Below are 27,122 nucleotides of genomic sequence, written 5' to 3' on the forward strand. Positions count from 1 at the left end.
CGCACTTACGAGAAACGAAATTTCAAGTCAAGCCAAACACCAAGTAGCCCCCTTTCCACATGTGGCATGGCTTTTTTTCACCTCTCAGTTGCCTTATAGCCATGTGCCTACCTACAAGCATCTCTCAGAGGTCTTGTGATTCTTTTTTTATCATAGTGTTAAATCATAATCGAGTGCTAAAAGATGATGAAAAGGCAAAGAAAAGCCTTACCAATCAGTTTAAAAGTCAAAGTGATAATATGTTTTTGAGGTGGGTGAATGAAAGGAGACATCTTTCAGCTGTTCCACTTGTTTTCAACAGTTTGTACTGCCTTATAGGAGAGACAAAATTAATAGAATCTGTAGTTGGTGATTCTAAACCGAGACATCCAGTTGGAGAGAACTTTGAATGAATGTTGCGATGACCAGTTTTCTTCTAAAAAAGAAAGCCGGTCAGGACTTGGTTTTGAGTTATCTTTTTAAACATGGGAAAAAATCCAACGCAGGAATTTTGGTTTCTGGAAAAAATGGGTGAACGTTTTTTGCGGTTTATTTATTTTTTTTTTTAAATGAGCACTAATTAAGAGTTAGTTTTACAAAAATTCACCTTATTAGCCGATACTCTGGAAGAATTACTCTTGCTGTGCAAGAGAATTTTTTCTATAGAAAAGAATACAAGTAAGTCAGCATTTGCTGAACAATTTCATTGAACTGGTACGAACTAATTTAAATGCTTAGAATAATATTAAAGGAGAAAATCTCAGTGAATCCATTGCCTCACAGTTGTGCGTACATGACATTTGTATTAAATTTCAGCTGATGATATCCGTGGCATCCTGGAGACAAACGCCGTACCTCTAGAATAATAGATATTTAACGCTCTGTTTTATTTTCTCCTTTCACTGGTGAGGGAGATTGTTTTGGTACCTCCCTCCGACAGGCATTGTATTCCACATTTACACAATTAATTTAGGTTCAACCTGGAGATAAATGCTGAAAATTAACAATTTTTTTAGTCTTATAACACCATCTAATTAAAATAGTTAACTTGTCAGTGGTGAAAGTATGTAAAATCGGGCGATCGGCACTCATTATTTTAAAAGCAGATTAAAAAAAAAAAAAATCATCTAGTTTCATTATCAATCATCATCTTTGTATTACAGTTCCCAGTGTCTTCAGGGTTCCATAACTAGGGGGGAATATTCATTTTTCCTTACTTAAGTGCTTTTGCATTGGATATCTCTGCCAAGATCCTTTTTTTCCCCCCCGACGCTTGCATTAAACATTCCAGACACATTTAATTTTTAAATTCTGCCTGGATGGTTTTTTAATTTGATTATACAACCACTCTCAATAAAAAGAATGAAGTCAGAAGTTTAGGCCAAGACTAGATGCTTATCCTTATTTTAAAGCAGTCAACCAAGGCAGCTAATTGAGCGATGGCCTGCCTTCCACACAGACTGCTCGAAGCTCCTTTCACATGGTAATTTGTAAATGAAAGTGATCCAAGCAGAAGCCAGTTAGGCTCCACCCACCCTCTGCCAATTATCTATCTTCAGCCTGGGATACTCTCCACACAGAGTAGAGGCAGACGGGCAAACTGGCAGGCAGCGCTCAGGATGATGTACTGCTCATCTGGCCCGATTGCTGGCTGTGGCTTGCTATCATGGGGTGGGACGAATGTTTGTGAAAGCCCAGGCATTTACTCTCTTTCGGTAAAGGTCCCCCTGTTCATGCGACATCCTGTACTAGTAGATGTGCAGGGTGTAGCCAATTCCATAATATGTCTCTGTGCGTGGCACCCAGAGATGGCAAGTCTCTTGTGGAATGATCCAGGTGTGGTGGGAAACAGCTGGCTATTACAGAAAACGCAATCCAGTTCAGAGGCTGGTGCAGCAGATAGGAGAAACTAGGCTACACTGAATCTAGGCTAAGGAAGATTAGGTGCTGCATCATTGAAAGAGCTTGTTAGTTGGGGGAGAGACATGTAATTAAAAGCGTTCTTGATCTTGCACTGAGATGAAAGTGTAGAAGTGAAGTCTGAGCTCGAAAGTTTGTTTTTGTGCATTTGCATGCTGAAGGGTTTGCATCAGTTCCTTGGGGTAGGGAGTATCTGATGGGTACATGTTGAGGTACGGCAGCGGGACTGAGCTGGGTACTAACCTGAGGGCTCGCGCTCTCGCCTGGCCCGCTGGGTCCCTGCTCTTCCACAGTCCTTCGTGGACAGCCCAGTGCGGTCGGCCTCACGCTCGCTGCTGTCGGCCACCGTGGGCCAGAGGCTGCTGACCCGGCTGGATGATGGATCAGGCTGCGGCAGCCCCGAGTGCGTCGTTGCTCTCTGGAATGAGGAGGGCGTCAGGAATAGCCAGGAGATCCTACAGGTGAGTGCAGAGTGTATCATTGAGATACGGGGTGGCTCCGTGCATTGATTTCTGCAGATACATACATCTCCATAGGACTTCTGAGCATTTATTTTTCTTCCGCTGTAGGATGTTTGTCGTGATAATTTTGGCGCTTCTTTCTAAGTATTTTTGGCCCATTTAAATTCTGGCTCAAGGTGCATCTTTACATATGTACTTTGGTACTGTTAAAAGCACACGTGAATGTTAGTGGCACAGGGTATTTTTGTAAAAGTGCTCATAGACTTTAGTTAAATAGAGTTAATTTAAAAAAATTTAAGCTCATATATAATTTGTAATGGCTAAAGTGACGTGTTAGTTCTAAAATACATTGAAATTTATTGGTCTGGATGAAATAACCTGATTTTTTTTTTTTGCCCTCATTTACTGTTTGTTTTTTTTCTGGCTATTATCTCCTTTTTAGAAATTATGCATTTATTTGGTTATTCTGTGGCAAATGATTAATTTGTGTGGATCTCCTGTCTGCACTCAGACTTTAGAATTCTCGCTGGAGGAGAAGCTGAGCCTGGCTGAGTTGAGCTTGGCCTTGGACAATGAGCTGCTGGTCAGCGGGAACAGCATCCACCAGGCGGCCCTCGTCTCCTATAAGAACGAAATCCAATTCCTACAGTATGTCTGTATCCTCACACCTCCCTTGCACACTCCCAGGCCACGGGCTGCTTTACATTCACTTCACTACTTATCTGTTCAAGCAGTGCAGTAAAGCACTAGAAGTTCAAGCCCCCGAGGGTCTCAGGGCAGGTTTTCATTTCTCCTGTCCATATTAGGATAGTTATTTATCTGGCATGGCTGTTTGTGTGTAATCCAGTCCTTATTTGAAGATTGAAAACTCAAAATACTGCCTCCCCCCCATGAGTCAAATTATCTTTTTTATCTTCAAAATTCATTTGGCCCTTTTGTGTCACTCCCATCTAGAGGTAGCAAGTAGCAGCACTAACTTGATTCATTCTCGGTGCTTCTACTTGGTCACTCAGCAGGATACATTGTTGTCTTTTATGCTTTCTAAAAGCCTAGAGTTATAAAGGAATGCAGATTTTGTGTTCCCTGAAATGTTTAACATTTTGTCCAACTTTCATGAAATGTAATGCAAAGCCAAGAAATTATATGGTTATAGAGTAATATACAATTGTTGCAGACTGTCTTATCCAGGGTAATTTGCATAGCCTACAGTTCTTGTGGTTAAATTTTCTTGTGGCTTGTCCTTAGGGTCCAGGCAGATCAGGCTCGCAGAGAGCGGGACAAGGCCAAGTTGGACCTGGAACGGGCTGAGCAGCGCAACCTATACCTGGTCAGGGAGGTGGATGACCGCCACACCACAATGGAGTCATTCAATGAAACCAGAATCAGGTTGGCCTCATTCAGTTGCCCTTCCCGTTCCTTCTGTTTGCTCTGGGCTCTTTAAAGTCATCAGTTGCTCTGCCTGCTGGAGGGCCTGTTGGGCTGGTTGTGCTGGAAGATCTAGGACGGAAATGCTGTCTACGAAATAAGGTGTGTGTGTGTGTCCTTGTTACAGTTTGAACAACAGGAAGAAAGTCTCTTGGTCCCTTGATGGATGTTATTGTGATGGGCTGCTCCCCGATAGAGCCTGATTGACTTCTTTGAGAGCTTATGAGGAATAGATTCATGTACTTTCTCTGGGTTTACAGGAATACAGGTTGATCACCGTCCATGTCTGGAGGAACACCTGCCCTTGAGCTCCACTTTTGTGCCTCAACGAGCGAAACCTTCTCTTTGTCAGGGGTCTTGAGCAGGAGTACCGGGATAAACTGATGTCGCTAAGGACCGAGTCGGAGATGGAGAGGGAGGTGCTTTTGCAGCAGGCTGAGCAGGAACGGACACGGCTGCAGCGGGAGGTGGACAGCCTGCGGGTAAAGGAGGTGAATCTGCAGGAAGAAGTTTCTGCTGCCAATGAGGTGAGTGGTGCCACCCGGCACCTGCTTCGTGCACCTTCCTTTTTAATTATTCGTACAGCAGGTTAACTGTTTCTGAGTATCACAAGTAAAATGCATCATGCTGTTAAGTCGGTCAGAAAATTATGAGAAGAACCCAATAGCACATGTTGCTCATTTTGTTCCCATTCCTGGGACAGTCTTTTGGTCTGTGATACAGTGGTCCTTTCTGTCTCCCTGTAGATTATCTCCAGTAACTGCCCCACTCTCTCCCAGTGAGGGATGTCTGTATAAGTCTGTCTGTCAACCTTGTTCTCTTTGGTTTAACAGGAGAACAGCCGCTTGGAGAAGGAGGTGAGTCTACTGAGGGGAAGACTTTCTGACTCAGAAACGACCATCTCCAGGCTACAGAAAGACTTGGACCACCTTCTTCTGGATAAGGTAAAGCTTCTTTGGTTATGCTTGCTATGGTCCATCATTCCCATACCACTTGAAGTTTCTGTTCTCTATAAGATTTCAAGGGGTCCTTTATCTGCTGGCAGTCCTTCTCATTAACTACAGTTACAAAGACTTGTCATTCAGCTGGGACATAAAATTAAGTTTAACTGTAGTTGAGTATTGTTGTTACTATTGATAGCAATTATTATACTCTTGGTGAGATAAAGCCGCCATTTTTACATGTAGTATAATGTAACTTTCTGCCGTGGGTAAAATCAAACTGTCTTCACTCCACACTTTCTTTTTTTTTTTCCTTGTTGCAAACTGTCAAAACTTGCATTTGTTTAACAACAAAAAAAGGGGTCAGGACACAGTCGATTGAAAGTGTGCTATGTTTCCGTGTTGCATTCATTCGGCTGACAGCTGGGCCTTCTGGACACGGGCCACGAGGGCCTGCTGGGTCAGGAGGAGCGCTTTGCCGACATCATCAGAGAGTATGAGCAGCAGTGTCGGGTGAGTGGGTGTTTTGCATGGGCTGCTGTGCGTGGGACCAAGTGCACTACAGCTGAAGGACTCTGGCTGGCTTCTTTTCTTGACATTAGCATTGGCATTAGCATTAAGTTTTAACTTAAGTTTCCAGTTTGTCATAGGTACAAGTACCACGTACAAGTATTATGAAATTTTTCTTGAATGCTCCTCCACAGACTATGAAGAAAAGCAATAGATAATACTGCACAAAACAATAACAATGAGTAATGCTAATGCTAATTAGCGTTAGCATTAGCACTCGTGTCCGTTGCTTGACGGTTGCGCCAGGCTTCTCTAGCCAGAGCGACACTTGGAACGGTGGTTCCTTTTCACTCGTATGTACAGAGCTGTTCCGTTTGCGGAAAACCCGCTTCCTTCATTTGCCTTCGAGTGCCAGCTCTCCGAAGCTCGGCCTAGCAAAACTGTCTCTGAGATTACTAGCGAAAAATGGGCAAAGAATCAGCGAAGCCTGTCTCTTTTGTTCTTGTGCCCCTGATGCCTGGTTTGGGGATCTTAGAAAGTGAAGGTGAGCATTTTAAGTTTTGACTGCGGTCTTGTGAAAGGAAGTGTTTTATCATGAAGGATGGTTGGAAATGCTTCTCATTGTCCTGTAGAGTAGATCCTTCTTTGGGGATTTTGTGGCTGCTCTTGAGATGTATAAATTGTGAACTATTAGATAAAGCTTTAGAAGAGGCCTGAATACTTCACCCAGTGTTGTACTGGGTGAGTCCCATGAACCGATGATGATGACATTTGCGGTAATTTCAGCTACTTAAGCGTGATGAGCTACCGGTCTTCAGTACCATTTTGAAAAAAAACGAAGGTACTCTAAATATATTACGATCCTCTACGTGTTTTGAGATAAAATAATTTTTTAAATGCATTTAGTGGGTCCTCATCTTCTGAACTTTATGTAGTCTTTTTTTTTTTTCTCTCGTGAACGGAGCTATCGTTCCATTTCGCTTCACATCGTGCACCGACAGGTTGCGATTGTGGATAGTAAGTGCTGTTTCAAGTTTGTCAGCACCCTGCTCTGGCTCTGATCATGGTTCTTTATTGTGCTTTCTTGTTTACAAAAGCTAAAAAATACCCAGCCAGGGGACTGAGAACATCCAGGCATGTGCACAATGCTTGTTTTTTTTCCAGCCTGGTCTTGGCGAGAAGGAGAAAGACTACATGGTGCCACAATGTTCCTGTCCAAAAAAAACATCACTGCTGCCTCTCAACCCACAGAGACGTTTGGGTTGCTGACATTTACATTTATTCATTTGGCAGTTGCTTTTCTCCAACGCGATATACAACACAGAGTAAACAAAAGTGCATTGCAGTAACGGGCAGACAGTACGATGTACGCTTAGTCCAAAGGCACGTTCTTCTGGTTTATGTTACACAAGATCTGCATATATGAAAACATGATAATGAGCCCCTTGCCAACTTAATGTTGCATTCAACTAAGTTTTGGAGTAACATACCAACTTTCATTCCAGGTTAAGTTTGTCAGAGGACCCACTGTGTTACTGCATTTTTTTACTTAAATTTCATTACTGTAATGTCTGGATTTAAAATATTTATAATTGCATGTAGTTTTAATAGCATTTTTTACAGCACCCCAAAGTTAAAATCTTAACGTGAAATAATACAAAATATTGTTAATCTCAGTCTGCTAGAAACAAAAATATTTTAAGTGAAGTAATGGTCTCTTGACATGTTTCTCATTACGGTTACATTTGCTCAAGTGCTGATCATAACCTCTCAATTCTTCCATGATGACTCATTAAAATGTAAACATTCAAGATGAGCTGATCTTTTGTTTTTTAATCTTTTTTTCCCCTCTGTAACCCTTAATACCTCATCAGTTTTCTTTACTGTAAGAGGATATTCTTGAAAATCTTGGGGCTAAGATGATGATAGCAAAATTTTTGCCAAGTCATCGATGCTGCTGCTATTGTGAGCAAAAATGCTGAGGACATCTCATTACTGTAAGACAATTTTCTCATCCAGTTTGGCTTAAAAAATAAGACTGACCCCGCTGAGCAAAATAAGGGCACAAGCTACCCTTAAATTTCAATGATCTCTTCATGCAGTTTTGCACACAATAACGGATATTTCTGTGTGCGCTGGTTGCTGTTGCAGTAGGGTTTTAGGGGTTTTTTCTGTGTGTAATTAAACCCTTTGCATGCAGTGGTGCTTTTACCTGGTATCACATTTGGTTCCCCTTCTCATGCAGCACTTTATCATATTTGTGATCTGCAGGAACTTCGGGATAGAAACGATGAGTTGAACTCTGAGCTGGAGGTACTGAAGAGCCAGGGACTGGGGACGAGATCCCGGAAGGATAGGATTTCTACAGGCGCCTGGCCGAGTCTTCAAGAGCAAATGACGGAGTCTGATTCTGGTAACACCTCTCTTCAGTTTCCTCACAGTGGCCACGATGTCACGTATCCTAACGGCTGAGGGTGTTTACCTTTTTGCTCCTCTTCCCTAGATGACCCTGAGAAGAAGAAGAAGGGCGCTCCCCTCATCACCAGGAAGAAGCTCCCCGTCACAAATACGGATGGTAGGAATCCTTATGTATCCCAGCTATTTGCCTCTCACCTTGGGCATAACAATTCACGTGTTTAAAGAGCTTTTCCTGTGTGGCTTCCTGTAGCCTTGGGCTCTCTAGAGAGCCTACCGGGCAACATGAGTATTAATTCAGAGCTGTTTGTGGAGCTGCTGAAGGAGAAGCACAACCAGGAGGTGCAAGAGCTGAAGATTGATCTTGAAACTAAGGTATGCACAACTGATCACATGAGAATGATCTGCCAGCTGCGTGGTGTATTAATGTTATCATCATGTGACTGATTTGGATCGATATGACTGTGCTTAGCTTTTAGCATCTTTGGTTCTGACATTTTGCATTTCTCGTAGTACTGCAGACCGTTATCCTTGTGGATAGTTTTATCGGAGCCATTTCTAAAGATTGTGACCTGTCCGCCTGCCTTTTACAGGTGAACTTCTACGAGCGCAGCCTGGAGCTGATGCGACGCAACATGGAGGTGGAGCGTAAAGACATCTCGCAGGGCTTCAAATTGGAGATCAGTGAGTTGGAGGAGCAGAAGGCTCTGGCAGAGGAGCGTGAGGCACGACTCCGGGAGAGCCTGGTGCAGCTGCAGGCCCAGTTTCAGGCCAGCGCCTGGGGCCCTGAGCAGGAGAAGCGGGCCCAACGTGAGCGGGCCGAACTGGAGCAGAACTACGCCAGGGAGATCTCAAACCTTGTGCAGAAACTCACCTCTGAGAAGGAACAGCTAGAAGCGGAGCTCAAACTGAAGATGGATCAGGAGGTACAGCTGGTCAGGTGGGTGTGATCATCTTAATAATCATTTATGAGCCACTAGGGAATTAAGGAGAAGGGGGTTTATGTAACGTCTGTTACATACCAAACCACCATTTGTTTCTGATTACTTAAAATATTTGTTTTAAAGTGAGACATCAGTTCGGGGGAATTTGTAAAAGTCTCCATTTTTGTAGACTTTTAGGCTTTTTTTTTTGTGGCATATTCAATGAAACAAAACTATAATCTAAAGTGCAAATTTAACTTGTTTAGCCGTTGAGGGCCACATTAATCACACTTCAGATTTTAAAAAAAATCATATTTCCTGAAATCATTTAACCATAAATATATTTCAGATTATTTTTAAAGGTGAAACCTTTACATAGGTCATAATAAAATAAACCAGCATTGCTTTCACATTTTACCATTCAAAGTTCCTATTATAAAATGTAGTGCAACTTAAATTTCAGAACTACATTATTTTACAGCTTGGGCATAATGTAAACCTTACAGGAGCACATGGTTTCTCACACACACACACACACACACACACACTCACACTCACACTCTTTCTGAGCCGCTTATCCCATACGGGGTCGCGGGGAACCGGAGCCTTACCTGGCAACTCGGGGCGTAAGGCTGGAGGGGGACACACCCAGGATGGGACGCCAGTCCGTCACAAGGCACCCCAAGTGGGACTCGAACCCCAGACCCACCATAGAGCAGGACCCGGCCAAACCCACTGCGTCGCCATGCCCCCCTCCACATGGTTTCAATAAACATTAAAGTACGATTTTCTTGGAAGGCCTTCTGGGATTTGTAGGAGGCAAAATTCAATTCCCAAGAAGGTAGAACAACAACAGATGGAATCACATATGCAAGGTGTAATGGCAATTGGCAGAGAAACAAAAGGTACGGTACCACAACCAATGGCGTTTAAGGGTGGTCAAAGATATTGCGAGGGTACACCTCTCAAAAAATATAAAATCCTCCAACTCTCAATCAGTGCAGTCATATCACACATATCACATCAACAGCATCACATACTGGCGCAACTCTGTGTGCTCTGCTGTTCCACAGTAGTGTGCATAGAAATGACAGGTATGTGGTATACAGATGGAAGGAATCTTTGAGGCACAAAATTTTAATCAAGGGTTTTAATTAAGTTACCTGAGGAATGGTTCCAGCTCTAATGTCAAATTAGGTCCTCCTGAAAGTCTAAACCAGAAGTTGAAGGTGAGAAGGAAATTTGCAGTTTTTCTGGATGGTGTTCTGTTGTACCGCTTCATTCCGCACGCCACCCAATACCTATAGGGAGGAGGTGAAGCAGCAGTTGGCCAGAGCCATGCCACAATACACTGAGGTCCAGTGTACTCTTCAGGAGCAAGAAGCATGGGAGCAGGAACTTGAGGCCCAGGGTTCCCAAGAGTGGAAGCGGCTTGAGGACGCCCACAAGAATGAAGCTTGGTCACTGCAGGACAAGATCCGCACCCTGGAGTCACAGGGCGCAAAGGTGAAGGTGCATAGCAGGGATCTGGAGGTTGAGCTGAAGAAAAGGCATTCCCAGTCTATTGAGTGTGTTGCTTCACTGAAATCCCAAGAGACCTTGCTCCAGTGCTTGGCCACAGGCATGTGCACCAAAGAAGAGCTAGAAGTGATGAAAATGCAGGAAAACACACTCCTCTGTAAGCTATCTGAGTTGGCCAGCGAGTTAAGAATTACAAATGGGGAGTATGAGACTCTCTTGAAGGAAGTGAGGGAGGAGGAGGATAAGCTGGAGGAAATGCAGGAAGTGCTGAGAAGCAGTGAGGCATCTCTCCTGAAGAAGGCAACAGAGTTGAAATCTATAGAAGAGGAAAAAGCCAAGCTGGAGGAGGGGCTAGAGAGACAAAGTGCTGCACCAGAGAAGCTGCAAACATTTAACTATCAAAAAGACCATTTGATCCATCGAAGGAACAGTGAGGAACGCCTGATGGATCCTTTGAGGCAAGAGAAGAGCAAGGTTGAGCATATGCATCCCATACTTTGCTCAGAGAGGGAGCAGGGAGTGGGCACCCTCCAGAGGAACAGTCAGGACACCTGTCTGACAGTTCAGCTGTCCTTCCAGATCCAGGAGTTGGAGGTGGAATTGTCCAAGCTCAGGAGAGTCATACAGGACTTGTCCTTCTGCTTCAACTTTAAGAACAAGTTTGTCCTAGCCCTTCAGGTCCAGCTAGAAACTGAAGCTGCAGAGAGGGGCCATTTGATGAATAATGTTACACAGACAAAGAACATGCTGGAACATCAGGAGGAGCTGTGTAAGGACCTTGCCAACAAAGTTCAGTTGTTGACCATCCAACTGGAAGACAAGGAACGGGCACTGTGTGCTCAAATGCAACAAAGTGGTCATTCCTGTAGCATCCTTCAAAAAGCCTTGCAGGAGGCCCAGGCCCAAACACGATGTGTGGAGGAGGAATTTGAGAGGGAGAAGAACAGAATGAGGGAGCAGCTCCAGGACATGGAGAAGCTAGTTATGGCTGTAGAGGCTGCCATGGACCAGTCCAGTCCGCATAGGTTCGTAATCTGCAGACTGCTTACTGAGGAAGAACAACTAACCTGCCTCATCGTTGAACGTTTCGTGCCACGCTGGAGGCTGGAACAACTAAGGCATGACTAACTACAACTTTGCTTGCACTGTGATAGTAGTTCTTCTTTGGGAAGCTTTTAAGACTAAGCGATGGAATGAATCAGGACTCGGCAATAACTTCCAAGATATTAGCAAGCATGTTGTCACAATGCATCAAATGGTATGCGTTAACATTTCAGAGTCTTGCTAACTGATTGCATGGATCGTTGATATTTTTACATATATGCATTTGGCCAAATTGTGGCTTCTAAACTTTGTGTGCTTCAGTTAGGTTCTTTTCCGCAACTAATGTGCACGGATGGCTCGTGGACCACTTTATCCTTGATTATTTGAAAATATTTTTTGGGGGATGGAGTAAGCTGGATCGTGATTTTGGTGCCCTCCCACTTTTTGTTGTGACCCTAAGGAGGCAGCTTACTGAGGTCACTACGGAGAACACGGTGTTGAAGAATAGACACTCCAGGGTGCAGCAGGATATAGAGAGGCTCGAGGACGAGGTCAGCAAGAAAAGGTACGTCAAACGGACAGTTTGACCATGTTAATTTAGTTTGTAATCTTTATCTAAAGCTTCTGACATTCTCATTTGCCAGCATAAGTTAATAAAGCCTACATTATACTCTGTAAAGTCCTGTAAATCTATGTTCACATTGATCCTGATGCTTTGACTTGAAGTTTTTTTTTTTTTACCCCTCCTCTTTCAAACCAGTTGATCTGAGACCATATGTTTTGCATTTCCTTTTCAACAACTGAAAACTCAACTCGTTCAATCCAACTTTGATTAACTAGAAAGAACCTGGAGGAGATGGAGAAAGAACATGAGAAAAGCAGAGAGGAGGTGGAGAGACTGTATAAGGAGGCAAGTGAATTTCAAAGTGGGCAAGTTGACAATACTAACTCATCTTCCACATTACTGCACTTCTTTTTGTTTTCATGTGTTACTGTACTTTTTCCTAGCTTTTGAATCTGAACAAGCTGAATATGACAACCATTTTGGTCTCAGATGTTGGGAAGCGTTGGCTCATCAAGCCTAAAATTTTGACCACGGAAAGCGGCTAAAAACACCTATTTCTGGGGTACACAAACGGCAATTATTGCTAGAACTTTTCAACATAACAAGATGAAGCAATATTTAAGATGTCATGAAAGCCAGTGAAACTGAAGACCTATCATATGATTTTAAATTGGTAAAATCATTAGAAGGTGAAATTATGTAAGTTTTACACAGTTTGAGTAACATATAATTAGGCAAGGCTCACATAGTTACATTTTTCCCCACTCATGAATCTTGGGTTTCTAAATTTTAGCGTGTTATAACATGTTATCAGGTTGTACAATGGGATGATTATCACACCATGCAAGTCCTTACATGTTTTACTGGACATGTCACTGGTGGTGACATCACCTAACCTTAATCTGCCTATGACATCAGTTAATGCATGTCATCACAGGTCACCTGAATTATTTTTCATGTAAGGTTATGATTGTGTGATTTGTACACACCTGAACAAACACTGAAATTATGCAAACATTGGCAAGATATTCCAGGATCTCAAGATAGTGACCAGTACAGAGGCAGAAGCAGGTCCCAAGTTGCCCTATTAACAAAATCAATCATTGAAACCTTCCTTGTAGGCTACCCATCTTCTTCCATAAGTGGTTCACAGCCAACAAACGGACAAGCTTTGCAGTTCTTCCTTTGCATGCAGACTATGTGAAAATGCTGGAAAAGCAGCAGCTCGGAAGCTACCGCATGACGCTGTTAATGTCATGTTGGTGGCTCGCATCAAGACGCGTATGGTGGCTCTCAATATGTTCCACTAAGAGGCCAAAAAGATTCAGAAGAGAAAAACCGGTGTTCCAGAAAGTCGCCGAGAACACCACTCGTGTTAATCTCATTGGACCAGAATCACATTTCTTGTTTGAAGCCTTGAACATTAGCACTTGCTGGCTATTAGAACTTGTGGATGCTTGGCCACTGCCTGAGGAATTTAAGAGCTAAGAATTATGTCAAGTCCCTCAAGGTAGTAAATGACATTACAGAACATGGAATAAGAATGAGTAACTTTGCTTTGGGTCTCTGGTAATCCCATTTGCAGTGTGAACATCTGTTACGATTTGAGAGGTTCAGGAAAGGTCTCAATGACTGCAAAGTTAATGCTTGTTGTAGTCAAGCATGATATGTTTTCTAGGATTTTTCTGGTTATTCATTTTTAAGGGACATTTTACATTGTAGTTTCTTAAAATATAAAACTGTGAATTTGCTAATATTGTGCAAAATGTTTTTTTGGTTGAAAGTAGACATTTACGTGCTTTATTTTTCTATGTTGAGATTTCCACTATGTGAAGACGAATTAAAAAGCTTTCATTTTCTACCTTTACTGTTTGGTTTATCTTGTTCAGAAGTTATAGTAGTGTTTGTTGCTTGCCTGCCCCATAAAATATGCAATATGGCGCCGGTGAGATCGGCTGCCGTCACGACTTCTCCGACTCACTATCCGAGTCGAATATTGCAGATTTTTTTTTTTTTCTGTACAACATTGAACATTTTGCACTTTTTTTATTTAACCTTTAATATTGGACTCCACATCTGTATTTTGTTGTATATCTCTAATACATCTTTATTATCTTTCTGTTATGCCACATTTTTAGACCACTATATGTATGTTTTTTTTCAGCTTTTGCCACTATTTTATTTATTCTATCCTATTTTCATCATTGTATATTCTTCATACTTCTGCAGAATATTTCTAATTTCTACTTTTTTTTTTTTTTTTTTTTGTATTCCCTTGTTTATGTTATATCTTCTATCAGTCTGTTTTATGGACGGTCGGAAAAGCATTTCGCCGCACGTCGTACTAAGTATGGTTGTGTATGCGACAAAGGCAAATAAAACTTGAACTTCAGTGATCAAAACTGTAGGCTCCATGCTACCAAACATCTGACACCAAAATAATTGTCATATTTGACTTTTTCAGGTTCAAAAGCATGGGAAAATATACAGTAATATATGAAAATAAGAAAAAGCTGAACCTTGAATGTCTACTTTCCCTTAACCATTTTGTACGCACAATTCTTTCCCAGCATTTTTTGTCAAGTATACCTACTAGCAACCTGTTCTTAAACTGATCAGGTTGAATTGTTTTTATGAGCTCCTGTTAGTGTAATGTCATTTGGCTTTGAAGACGGGATTTGTTTCAATGAAGTTGCGTGAAAAGAGAAGGCAATGGAACAGGGACAGGGTGGGATGCGTAATGGTTGGTAGAGAGCAAGTCCGTTCGGGGGTGCTAAGTATGTACGTGCTTTTCAGAACGCCAGGCACCGCGAAGAGGTGCTGGAGCTGAGCGGCCGGAACTTGGAGTTGAGTGGGGAAAATGCGGAGCTGATGCGGAGTCTTCGCTCCGACCAGGAGGCGGTGCGGCTGCTGACGGAGCGCCTGGAGCAGCTGTCGCAGGAAAGAGAGGAGGAGTTGGTTGCGGTTTCAGAGTTGCGGGAGAGCTTGAATCGACAGGAGCGTGAGAAGGAGCAGCTGGAGCACAAGCTGGGGGCAGCCAAGGAGAAGGTATGTGATAGTGTAACACCCCTATAAAACACAGCACTTGTTGACATCGCACTGCTCTGTGAACAACCCAATTTTCTCATGTTGTTAAGTGCATCATTGCAATTTCTGTGCTGTGGCGCTCCTCAGCTCCACCAGCTGTCTGCCGCGGAGGCCGAGCTGTCCGGGTTGACCCTGAAGTACCGTTGGCAGGAGGAAGAAAAGAAAAGGCTTCTAAAGGAGGCTGATGAGAGGACCCTCAAGGTGGGGAAACCAGTTGTTGTGAGACATGAGTAACCGTATCTGTTTGTACTGAGGGTTATTTGCAAGAGGCATCGTGAAAATTATAACACGTTCTACATTTTTAGAGTGGTGTTTTGGCCATGGATTTTATCTCGGGCCCAAAAATTCCCAACAGTACCCCTGAGCTATGTCTCTTTTAAATTCAGTGTCATCCCACCGCATCAGGGTTTTTTGTTCGCGTTGGTAAAATATGCTGCGATTGGGTGTGTGTTTGACAGGTGGAGCAACTCCAGGAGTCCCTCTGCTCTCTCAACACCCAGACGGAGCAGCTGCGGTCCCAGCTCCATGCTACAAACCTGGACAAAGCGCTCCAGGCCCAGGAGGCAACCACCTGCCAGAAGACACTGCAGGAATTCGAGGACAAGGTAACGCTCCGATCTGCACGAAAAACGCTCCACCGTGACGACGAAGTTGTGATGCCTGTGCCTTGGCTTCTTCAGAAGTTCTAAGCCTTTAGGTGCTGGCAGTTAGGCTGTAGTGTTGAATATATTTCTATCTTTGAAACAGAATTCAGTGTGATGTTGCAGCTATTGAGTGTGTGTGCGGCGCATGTGAATCACCATGTCTCCACCTACCCACTTGCCCGCTGCAAGTGACTCAGTCCGCACAGCGTCTGAGTGGGTGAGAGTGAGACTTCTATCTGTCTTCATACACAGTTCAGATTTGTTTTTATAATGAACACCCATTTTACATGTTTCTCGTCAGGTTTTTTTTGTAGTACAGTCATGCAAAATTCAGCATTGCCATGCAAATGTGTGTGGTTGTGTACTGTGCAACATTTTTCAGCCAGTAAGAATAATTTTCAATTATTTTAACGGAAGCTATAACTAAGCATTGTGTCACCCGGTGCAGGACTCTGTGAGTCCAAGGTTCAGTTGCCCATTGTCTGCAAATACGATTGCTCTGTATCATAGGTACAAGAATTGGAAAGCAGTGTAGAGAGGATGCGCCAGGGGAAGGAGCAGCTGAGGGTGGCCCACCAGCAGCAGCAGCAGATGGAGGAGGAGGCCGAGGCCCTGAGGCGCGAGTGCCAAAGTCTGCGATCCCAGAACCAGGAACTCTTCTGTAAGGTCGGGTTGCCCGATGCTGGGATGATGCCACAGTGTTCACCTAATTTCTCACGTGATCTGAAAGGGGTGAGGAATGTACAGTACACAGAGCGCAATTCTCATTTAGGTTCCTAAAAGAAAAAGTGTTAACCTGGTATTTATACAGCAGTCCAGCTAAACTCAAGGCTGCAGTCTTTTTGGCTCACCCAGTGTACTTCTGTTTCCTTATATCAGTGACACCCGATACCGTGTATTTAAGTGGTTCTGTCTCTCTTAGGTGAGCCAACTTAAAGTCCAAGAGTGTGAAGTTCATAAGGTGAACCAGGAGAGTCACACACTGAAGACCAAACAGGCAAAACTGGAGATGGATGTCCAGCAAGCTCAGGAACAGGTGAGGATCCCAACAAAAGTGCTCTTACTTATATGGACCACCACAATAGAATTGTTACATGCAGTTCGAGTATTATGGCGATGTTTAAATATCATAAAGCTTGTTCATTTTATACACCAGTCGTGGTGGAATCAGCCTACCTCCTTGTGAACTGTTTGCATTTCTTGGCCGTTGACGTTCGCCATATTAGTGATGATCTGTCTGCCGATTCAGCGGCTGCAGGCGGACACAGCCCTGGCTCTGGCACAGTCCCAGCATGCTAGGGAACTGCAGCAACTGAGGGAGCAGCTAGACCAGGGGTGGAGGGAACGGCTGTGCCAAATTGAAGCCCGGCTTGCCGAAGAGCACCGGCGTGTAGAGCAGCTGGAGGGGCAGCTCAATCACCAAGCCCATCAAGCCAGCACACACATGGGACTACAGCAGGTAGCAGTGGCCGTTTGTCTGCCCACAAACACATAAGGTGCCGTAGGTAAAGTTGTTCACCTGTACATAAACTGTAAAAATGCTGTAAATATGTGGAAGGAAAAGCTGAAGGCAAAATGCCCCAAGAACAAGCAGGAGCTGAGCACTGCTGCAATGAAGGCCTGGCAGAGCATCACCAGGGAAGAAACTGTTTCGTGAAGCCTATGGGCTGCAGACCTCAGGCTGCTATGGGCTGCAAAGGATTTGCAACCAAGTATTAACAATGATTAATTTATGATTTTTTTTTTTTTAATTTGTATAATTACTTTTGAGGCCCTAAAATTGGGGGACTACGTATAAAAATGGTTGTAATTCCGACAAGGTTCATATAATATTTTTGACAAAACCCTTAAAGCTGAAAGTCTACACTGATTTACACCTTTATTGTTTCATTTCAAATCCATTTTGGTGGCGTACAGAGCCAAAAGGATGAAAATTGTCACTGTCCAAATATTTACAGACCTGACTGTGTGTATATTTAACATTTGAAGATTAGAGGTTTATAACATTTTAAAACATTTAAACATGGTTTAAAATATTTTTTCAATTTACATATCTATATAAATACATATATATATATATATATATATGTGTGTGTGTATATATATATATATTTCTGATGCCCTTTAATAAATCTACACTCTAGGATCATCTATTAGAAAATTAGGTGTAAAGTAACTGATACTTTGGGGAAAAATGTTCAAAATGTACTTAAATGCATCATGTTTGCATTTAACTGAAGATACAGAAATACAGGATGAATTTGTTTCACCACTGTTGAAATTAGCTCAAAAACTAAAGCATTGCCTTCATGATTTTATACTAGAACATTTTTAAACACAAAAGAATAACTGCACGCTGTATTGCAATGAAAGGAACAGGAAAGCACACGTTAGTATTGTGTTAAGTAAGGCAAATTTATATACTACAGAGACTTTATAACATGTTTTAGTTTAACTGTAGTTATATAATTGGTAACTCGGCTTCTGTGCATTTAACCATAAAAATTTAACATTTTTACAGTGTATGCACACACTATATATTGCAGATTCACACAACCCGTTGATATCCTCTGACTTTACCGCAGAGAGACCTCTAAAACTTCTATGTAATAATCTTGCCTTGACATTATGGTATCCCGTGATAGCTGTAGAGCTTTTTTTTTTTTTTTTGTCTCCGTATTCAGGAGCAGTATGAAAAAGCAATGAAATGGATGGAGGAGAAGATGGAGGAGGCTGATGCCAAAGTGAAGAATCTCCGCATGGTGCTGCAGGAGAAGGTCATCCAGCTGAAGGAACAGGTAATTTTCTCTCCAATGAAGCAAGTATATTGATATTGACATTATTGTAGGCTGTATTTTGGTGTAGGTCATCCCAGGTCAGTGGTCACATTTCCTTGAATTAAACCCCTGAAATCTTATGTTGTACATAAGACCAGACCTGCATGTCACTTCTATGGGGTCTTATTTCATTGAGAAGTTATGCATCTTGATGAACTAGGTGGCACAGCTAGTGCCACTGGTGCCTCGTAGCTTTCCCCCTTTAAATCCGACTGTCTAGTTTGCATGTTCTTCCTGCGTTTGCTTGGATTTCCTACGGGGGCTCTTAGTGTGTGCGCCAAATTCCTCTGTTTATGGATGGGTAGATGCTTGTAAGTCACTTTGGCGTCATCCAAATACAATGAAAGTAGAAATCACCGGAGCACCTTACTAACTGAGGTCTGTCCGTGATCCCCAGTTGTCCAAGAATGCCAAATTAGATGTGCTGCTGAAGGACCTGTATGTGGAAAACTCGCAGCTCATGAAGGCTGTGCAGGTAACAGAGCAGCGGCAGAAGTGCGCCGAGAGGAAGAACTACATACTGGAGGAGAAAATTGCTGCCCTCAACATTCTGTTGCGCAAGATTGCCCCTGCATCCCTCAGCGTGTAGAAGCCTTCCCATGTCCGCCAGTATAGCGCATAAAAAGCCATAACCTCACAGGCTAACCTGCCTTCTCCTTCACCATTCAACTTGAATGTGTAATTTCAGGGCTGCCGTTTACATCTGTGCAGGTCATCTGAGGTACTCCATAAACCAGTCAGGCAGCATCTTCTTGAAGAAAAGTATAACTGCACAAAAATGGCTTCTGCTGTCAGGGTACTGTATAGTTTTTTCTTAATCATGAACCAATCAAGAGACCACATTTTAATTTTTTATGATCAATTCTGTGTAATTTTACTGTAAATTGTCATTGCAAAGGTACATCACTTGATTAGAATGACAAAAGCTTTAGACCAGTATTAGATAGTACTGGAATGCATGGTTATCGAATGTGGTAGACTTCACATTCTCCTGTGTATTACAGGAAAATAGGAGCGACTATCTGGTGAGCAGTATTTATCACAAGGTGAACACACTTTTCCGCCCAGATGACTTGAATAGGAGAAAGGCTGCCGTAGTCATGTTAGGCATTCCAGTGGTAGCAAAGGAAACAGTGTTGTTTAAAATCTTGAAGCACAGTATTCTTAAAATGTAAAGTTTTGATATAAAAACAAGTTCAACCTTGGAGGGACAAAAACATTTTTATTCGTGATGCACTGCTGTACAATAAATGTTTTCAACTTAAGATTGTTAAATGAACACTTGTTTAACGGTTTGTCTTCAAATGTGAAGTATTAAGGTATTATAAAAAAATGACTATCAAAGCTAAAATTGTAGCTTCCAATGACATTAGGCCAAAGCCATGTACAAAATGGTTGTTTGTCCAGTTATTTTAAACAAGTAACGTTTGACAACTGAAAAGCTGTAAAACAGGTTACAGAAACTAAACTTCAACGAACTGCCTGTTAATTTGAAAAGCATAATGGAAGCCAAGGTACCGAGCTGCGACGATTGCAATCTCGAATGGCTCAAGAGATGACGTGCTCAAGGACTCCTTGACGAATCAGCTGCTCACATTTCCAACGTGGAAGGAAGTGCTGCGAAGACAGTCAGAAAATCAGAGACTTCAGTTTCAAAAAGTCAGCATTTTATTTTTTTAAATTATTTAAAGGGCAGAGTAAATAACATTAACTTGTCCTACAATTTCAAAATGAAAAGCAGTTTCAACCGTTAACAAATGTCTCCATCCATTAATGCATGTGTATTTTTACTGTACCTGGCTGTTTTTCTTCAGAAGAATGATAGTGCCATCATCTATTTCAAACTCTCCATGATCTTTCAAACAGCGAACCTGTGAAAAAGAAACAAAAGGGCAAATTTTAATGTCAGTGATAGGCCTAACTGCGGAAATAGGCACTCGAGGTTCACTTTAATTCCACACTTTTACAGATGTACGGGAGAGGATGACAGTTGCTCTGAGCCATGTCTTGACAATACACTTAGCGTTACATCACATAATGACGTAGAATAACAAAGGGGGTGGGGGGGACAACCATGTGGTAATCTGTTACTCCAAAATAAACATTCTTTCCTCACCTCTATATACAGACTCTTTGGTGGCTTCCTGTCCTGTGTGATGTCCAGTCCCTCTTCTCCCCCAAGTGACCTCATATATGTTGCCAGTGACTTCTTGTACTGGTTGAACCATTCCAGCTGTTCATAATGTAAAATGCATGTAATCAGAGCTTATGTTTACTAGAAAATTCCAACATTCCTTTGAGTTTAAGGAAAAATTCAATACTAAAGCTAGTTACCCAACATGAATAACAGCTATGACCATAAATTATGGCTCACACTGCCATTTATCTACAAATCAGATGTGTGTATAACAAATTAACTACTGAAAAATGTACAATTTGAAGAATAGTTCAAATTGAGTTTTGTCAAAGCCAGAAGCCATTTCCATTCTTGACCCCCATTGCCACCCTGAGGGAAACGATGCCAACAAGATCAGAGTGAAGAATAAAAACCTAGTTGTATTGCGTTGTAAAAATAAAATGCGGCAAGAAAAGTTCACCTCCTCTGCACACATGTGGAACCGGATGGCCGCCGGGAGCACGCTTCCGTACTCCCACCGTAGCGCTCGGATGCGTAGCAGTCTGTCGTAGCTGTGGAAGCGGTTTAGAAGAAGAACGCAAGCTCTTGTCATTCGTTACCCCATTTGTATGAAACTTGCAGAAGAAGTGACGCGCAAAAGTGCGAGAAGAGCACCTACAGATAAGCTGTCACACACCGCTGGTTTCTCAGCAAACAGCAGTGTCGAAACTTGATGCTTGGGATCAGCTCACTCCTGCCTTCTGACTTCGCCTCATTCCTGACAGGGTAACAAATAAATCATATCATTGAAAGGAAAGGTCAGTGCATTAATGGTCTAGTGGTTTCAGAACTGGACTGACGACCAAAAGACTCAGTCAATCACTTGAAACAGCACAATACAGTATTGAACAGAGCTCAAAAACCAGACAGCATTGTCAATCATAATCTCTATTCAACGGACAAAAGTGTAGATGCACTCACACATCGCCCTGGTTCTGTTCATACAGCACCTTCATCTCCTCAAGCACCTGGCGAATGCTATCCTCCTGGGGGGGGTCACAGCACTCATGAGTCATGATCATGAACAGAACTCCAAACACAGGCCAACACGTCACATTCAAGCACAGTTCTGTGCACGTACATAATAATATAACGCAAGCCAGTCAGACTGCTCTTCAGAGCTACGAACTTTGGCAAGCAAATTAAAAACAAACTAAACCAAGCAGGAGCGTGCAGATTAGATCATTTTATTTATGTGCACGACGAGCCTCGCCGCGTAACTCACATTGAAAGCAGGCAGCTGTCCATCACCGAGTCGATGAAGTTCTCTCACTAGTTCCACTGCTTTCTCGCAAAACATTTCAGCGGTTAACTATATATAGTACAGTAAATCTCGAAATCAGTCAAATTACAACTATCCCTAAAAGTGACCACGTTAAATGCAGCTATGTGAGAGAAACGGGCTCTTTTTCGATCGGTATTCGACACTTTCCGCTCGGAGTGTAAACAGCAATTTCGCGGCATCGGTCGAACTGGTGACGTCATAGTCAACACGTAAGCGGAAGTTACCGGTCCCGATAAGAGACAAACATAACCGAGGCCTTAGGAACGTCCATGGAACTCCGCGAGGAAGCGGCGGAGTGAGCAGGTCTCGTCCAAACGTTTCTGTACGTTAGTCAGTCTCGGCTCAGCGAAACAACAGTTGGAGCATTTGTTATCAGTTACTAACACAGTTGTTTAACAGGCCTCAGTCTGTCTCTGTTATATAACTAACTTGCTTAAGATAACTTGTAACAAACAAGACTTGTTGCACAACCGTTCGTTCACCTGGCTCCTGGAAAACGGAACTAGACTCAAATGATGATAATCAATGATGGTGTCAGTTATCAGATTATTCGTAATTAATATCGGTTGAAAGTAATATCTAAGTTACTCGGTTACTAAAATATGCTTCAGTATTTGCATAATTTGGCTGCAACAGAATTTTTGCAGAGCTGAAAACCAGTCTGTACGAACAACTCAACTGAGTTGTTGAGCCAGACGTCTTCTTTACTCAAACGTATTGTCAGTTGAACTATAGTTGTGATATGCAGGCATATTTGTTCTAAAGTGAAATCTAAAATGTAGTAAAATTTAAATACTGCACAAAGCAGTGACGTTCGCATTTCGGTGTGAGGGTCAGATCTGTGCCCCTCACAAACATGGCTGCAGCCGCGCCGCTGTGATTGGTTGCGGTGGGGCGGAAGCCCAATGAGGGCCGGACTGATCAGCTGATCTCTGCAGATACTGCACTCGTGCGCACAATGTAGCCGCGCGCTGCGTGTCCGCTGCGCAGCTGCCGAGCTCCACAGCATCTCGTCTGCCTTCTCACCAAACAGTGCGCTGATTGTCAGGGCTCCTCGTACGAGCTCATCCACGCTGCGCGTTTCTCCTTCAAACAGGCATCCTTCCTCATTCCACGCACTCTTAACAGCTTACTGTTCGGTTCACTGCAAGCTCAAGCTGAACTTACACTTTACAGGTATGCGAAAGCGGAACAGCTCCCAGCCCCTGGACCATGACAGCGCCGTCACCAACACGCTGCTGGACTCGACCCCGAACCTGAACCCTGGCGCGAAGAGCTGTCGTAGGAAAGGCAAAGTGGTGCTCGACTCCGCTCCTCTGGATGCTGCTCGGAAGCCCATGGGGAGGACGTCGAGAAGGTGAGGGTCGTTGCTGTCCATCCGTGTCCTCTGATGATCGTGGATCCGTGGAGTAAAGCGTCTGCTCTCCTGTGTAACACTGAGCTGCTGGAGCTCTGCGAGCCCTTCGGCACCATGTGCGCTAATCAAATTTCATATTCAATCAAATAACATATTTGCGTATCTGCATAATATGTAGCGTACTTCACTGATCTGTATCTGTACCTGAGTACAGTAGTGCTGCAGTTATTAATAATGTAACATGTTTGCCTTTTTTTCCCCATTACATTTCAGTAGTTCAATTCAAAGTGGGTGACAAACATCAGTTGTTTTCCCCAAATATTTAATGACCTATAATACAGGACAAACATGATGTACTTGCAGAAAACAATTTGTGAATCCCTATCTCTTGCACACAATTTTTTGGCATGAAATTTATTTCCATCAGGCTTATTTTCAGTGGTTTTAAATGTTTTGTCATCTTCTGAATTTTTTTTTTTTTTTTGTGAATCACTCAACTTTGAGTTTAGAAGAATATAACTTCTCTTAAGTATTGGAAGTATGGATAGAGGACTCTGGAAGTCTCTTGTTTACGACTTATTCCTCGGGAGGAGCGATGGGGGGGTCTAACTTCAGTATTTACAGTTATTAAAAACGCAAGTAGAAATGTATGGGGACATTGCTAAAGTATTTACAGTATATGCACTGAAATGGAGCTAAAATTGAACCTAAGCCATGTAATTTGAGCAGCTACTGCAAGATTTCTAAATTAAATGTCTGTGCAAAACAGAACTTTATTATAATCTTGTGTGCTGTAAATGGCATAAGGAGTAATTGGCAGCTCATACTTTATTAAATACCCAGATAAGGTAAGGTGAAGAATGCAAACACACTGTAGTGGGTTGGCAGTGGTGTAAAGGTAATATCCACACCCAGGCTGTCAACATGTATTGTGCTGCTATGGTGTCACATCAGTAAAGGATCATTGTGATTCATGATTTGTCTTGCTGGTACTCAGAATGAGAAAAAGGTTTTGTGTTGTTGCCCTGAAACTTGTGGAAGTTATCATTGAAGTCAGAAGATCTCATGACCTGTTCTTACTCTCTGTGAAATGGTCCGCATTATTGACCAGAAATATTGCGACATCTTCACCAGCGAAGATACAGTATGTACCGCTGCTGTTTGTAACCATAATTAGTTGATGAGTTAAGCCGTCCAAAATAAATCTGAAAATTAAGGTGAAACTTTTGATGAACTATCCAGGATGAAAAGAGAAATGCACGAACATGTATGTTGTTAGTCATGAATGCCTCCTCTGTTGGACAGGATTGTGGGTGTTTGGTGCTGGGTTTCTAGTCAAACCAGTCAGGAGCCTCCCACTGCCAGATTTTCCTGAAGTGCGTCCTCAAAACTGCTTTGACGACATAGTCAGCTTCTCCTCGTTCATATTTATGCTCCAGTGTCAGTAAACCAACAGATTTATGAAGCTTAGATATACTGAGAATTTGCAGCCTCTGTACAAGTCTACACCTACACACCATTGCCGTGTGGAAGAATTTCACCTGGTAAAGTGGTTTAGAGGAATCAAGAGTTAATATGCACAGAAAACATATGATTGAAGCATCGTTACTCATTTAAAAACAGTGAGCTTACAAGAGCAGAATTCTAACATGACGTCTGTGCGTCGTATTATTGTATGTTTCTTATTTTGCATTGTCTGAACGGGACAGTTTTGTTGCAATATTTGTGACCAGATAATCGTTCATCTGACTTTTTCTAACCAGACACAAGGAGAGATATGTTTAGTCTCAATGGTAATATGCTAGCTATTACATATGTGGGCCGGTGGACATATTTTACAGGAAAATCAAGTAATTTGGAAAGCAAGGTGAACGTGGCTAAAGGAGGCGTTAAATTGGGTGGTTAGTTGGACACTCCTTTCCTGAACGCTTTTTGAGTGGCTGATGTCTGTGAGTACATTTGAATTCACCGTTCTCTTTTCGACAGGTAAACTACGAAAAATCATACGTAGATGCTGATCCCCCAGCGCTCCGTGAAAGGAGGTTCTATCAGACGAGTCCCATTAATTTGGACTTCACCCCAAGGAGAATTATTCCTGTTACAATATCAGCAGAGTTGCAAACAGAACCAGAATGATGGATCCAGATAGTCTTTTTAAAAGGTTAGAGTCTTAATACTCTTGAAAGCCATCCTTGAAATATCCTGAGTCATTAATGGCCCAGATCATTGTAGGTTTGGTATAATATGTAAAAAAAAAAAAAAAAAAAACCTCATTTGCTACTCAAGATTTGAGTTGCCGCTTATAATTTCCCATCCCAGAAAATTTTTTTTTTTTTTTTTTTTTTTTTTTTTTTTTTGGTAATGAACATTCATAGTTACTACTTAAACCGGTCTGATTTACCTTAAATGCAGACTATTTTGACAGGCCGGCTCTGGACTGGTCATAGATATTTCACTCTGTTGCCCCTTGAGGCTGCGCTCAGGGGTTTATAATTCCAAATAAATGAGCATTAATGTACAACATAGCCCTAATGATAGTTTTGGACAGAATGAGGTTACCACTGGCATGAGAGTAATGAAGCTGGAATGATTATAGAACTTCCTCCACAGTTCGGGTATGCTTACTTTTGGCAAAATCCCTAATTAGGTTTTTCAAGGGGGCAAAAAAAAAAAAGAGCAAACTATCAGCCGCTAAGACAATTGTTTATTTGTCAATTACTGAGATAAGGTGTCTAGGAAACAATGCTATCTCTAAATTAGGAGGGAGAAGGAAAAGTCACTGGGTTGCACTGAATTTTATGAATCTAAATAAAAATGTGTTGTTGTGCCAGGGAAGTGAAAAATACCTCCAACATGTACTTTTAGTTAAGATTGTGCTGTTTATGTGTGTTCATACTGCAACGTTGATTAAATATATTTGTATATATTTTGCAACCCGTGTGGAAATTGTTTCACGCATACCTCTAACGTATGTCTACGTCACTTAAGAAGAAAGTATCTGCGAGTTAAATAAGAGTAAACCCACATGTGAAAGCATGGTCTGTGGAGCCCAAGAGTTTAGTTGTTGGGGGTGATGACTTTATTACGCTGCTGTTTTGGGCTGCGCTTCCGATATGTGCGTGTGGGTTGATGTCGAGTGAGGTCAAGGTGCAGCGGCCTGCCTGTAGCGAATATACGGAGCCCTGTTTTTGCTAGGAATGTAGACTCCGTGTTCCCGGTCTATAAAACTTCTGAGCCTCGGTCAGCTCTCTTTTTGTTCCTTTTTTGATCTGTTTTAGCACTTCCTTGATCTGTCACGAAGTCATCAGTCTGATTATGCTCTCATATGGTTTCTGCTGCTTCTGGGTAATATAAGTGGGACCTGAACTGGGTACTTTTCAGGTTTTTGCTGACCTTGGTATTTAGCCTAGGATACAGGGTTTTAGTTTGAGAAGGAAGCTTTCCAGCCATACGTTTACATTCATTCATTTAGCAGATGCTTTTCTCCAAAGCAACGTACATCTCATGGAAAATACAATTTGTGCTTTACCTTAGGAGAAAGAGATGTAGTTGCAGACATGTGATTCTTTTGTACAGTTACTTTCACCATATGCACTGATGTAGCTATATAAACTTTGCCAGAATATCGATGATTCCTAATCACCTTCCTAGTAGTTTTTATTTTTTTAAATTTTTTTTTTTTCTGAGATGCATATAAACATTTACATTACAGGACTAGCTGCATCAAGGATTGATCCGGGCATGATCTTAAAGTTATGGTGCATGAACATTTAACACGTTACGTGAACTTAAGAGATGATGGGCAAAGTGAGTCCGGAAGAGGTGAGTTTTAAGACCCTTTTTAAACGTGGACGAAGATTCAGCAGTTCTGAGCGAGAGGGGGTGGTCGTTCCACCACAACGGAGCCAGAACCGAGAACCTCCGTGCTTTACCGGAGGCAGTTAGGTTGCACGGGTTCCCCTATTCAGCTGACTGGGAAACTCATTTGTAGGCGATGCAACTATCTGTTACATTAAGCTGTTTCCCTGGAGA

At 42.4% G+C, this 27,122-nt stretch overlaps 3 protein-coding genes across 5 annotated transcripts in view; 2 read left to right on the forward strand and 1 right to left on the reverse strand.

Annotated features, from left to right (window-relative positions):
* The window catches only part of ninl (ninein-like), a 33,187-nt gene extending 14,318 nt beyond the window's left edge, over positions 1–18,869 (forward strand). The window contains exons 8-28 of the mRNA XM_029254189.1: positions 2,193–2,360; positions 2,872–3,008; positions 3,606–3,746; positions 4,138–4,312; positions 4,619–4,729; positions 5,150–5,239; positions 7,508–7,649; positions 7,740–7,811; positions 7,905–8,026; positions 8,245–8,591; positions 9,882–11,120; positions 11,600–11,704; positions 11,980–12,049; positions 14,501–14,752; positions 14,879–14,992; positions 15,250–15,396; positions 15,946–16,101; positions 16,358–16,471; positions 16,685–16,894; positions 18,120–18,233; positions 18,670–18,869. Of these exons, the coding sequence (XP_029110022.1) occupies positions 2,193–2,360; positions 2,872–3,008; positions 3,606–3,746; positions 4,138–4,312; positions 4,619–4,729; positions 5,150–5,239; positions 7,508–7,649; positions 7,740–7,811; positions 7,905–8,026; positions 8,245–8,591; positions 9,882–11,120; positions 11,600–11,704; positions 11,980–12,049; positions 14,501–14,752; positions 14,879–14,992; positions 15,250–15,396; positions 15,946–16,101; positions 16,358–16,471; positions 16,685–16,894; positions 18,120–18,233; positions 18,670–18,861 (4,218 nt within the window). The 3' untranslated portion in view covers positions 18,862–18,869. The remainder of the gene's footprint in view (positions 1–2,192; positions 2,361–2,871; positions 3,009–3,605; positions 3,747–4,137; positions 4,313–4,618; positions 4,730–5,149; positions 5,240–7,507; positions 7,650–7,739; positions 7,812–7,904; positions 8,027–8,244; positions 8,592–9,881; positions 11,121–11,599; positions 11,705–11,979; positions 12,050–14,500; positions 14,753–14,878; positions 14,993–15,249; positions 15,397–15,945; positions 16,102–16,357; positions 16,472–16,684; positions 16,895–18,119; positions 18,234–18,669) is intronic.
* Positions 18,870–19,804: 935 nt separating this feature from the next.
* On the reverse strand, positions 19,805–21,769 carry gins1 (GINS complex subunit 1 (Psf1 homolog)). Its single transcript, XM_018724996.2, has 7 exons — positions 21,674–21,769; positions 21,370–21,434; positions 21,068–21,166; positions 20,870–20,960; positions 20,389–20,505; positions 20,069–20,143; positions 19,805–19,889 (listed from the first exon to the last, which is right to left on the reverse strand). The coding sequence occupies exons 1-7, from the start codon at positions 21,746–21,748 to the stop codon at positions 19,821–19,823; spliced, it is 591 nt and encodes a 196-aa protein (XP_018580512.2). The 5' UTR covers positions 21,749–21,769; the 3' UTR covers positions 19,805–19,820.
* Positions 21,770–21,983: 214 nt separating this feature from the next.
* Positions 21,984–27,122, forward strand: part of abhd12 (abhydrolase domain containing 12, lysophospholipase) — a 28,603-nt gene continuing 23,464 nt past the window's right edge. The window contains exons 1-2 of one of the 3 annotated variants that reach the window (XM_018724993.2): positions 21,984–22,055; positions 22,910–23,090. In XM_018724993.2, the coding sequence (XP_018580509.1) occupies positions 22,912–23,090 (179 nt within the window). In that variant the 5' untranslated portion in view covers positions 21,984–22,055; positions 22,910–22,911. Of the gene's footprint in view, positions 22,056–22,682; positions 23,091–27,122 lie in introns of those variants that run through there. The other 2 variants (XM_018724995.2, XM_018724994.2) reach the window with 2 other exon arrangements.

This window comes from Scleropages formosus, chromosome 8 (assembly GCF_900964775.1).
Source record: "Scleropages formosus chromosome 8, fSclFor1.1, whole genome shotgun sequence".
NCBI lineage: Eukaryota > Metazoa > Chordata > Actinopteri > Osteoglossiformes > Osteoglossidae > Scleropages > Scleropages formosus.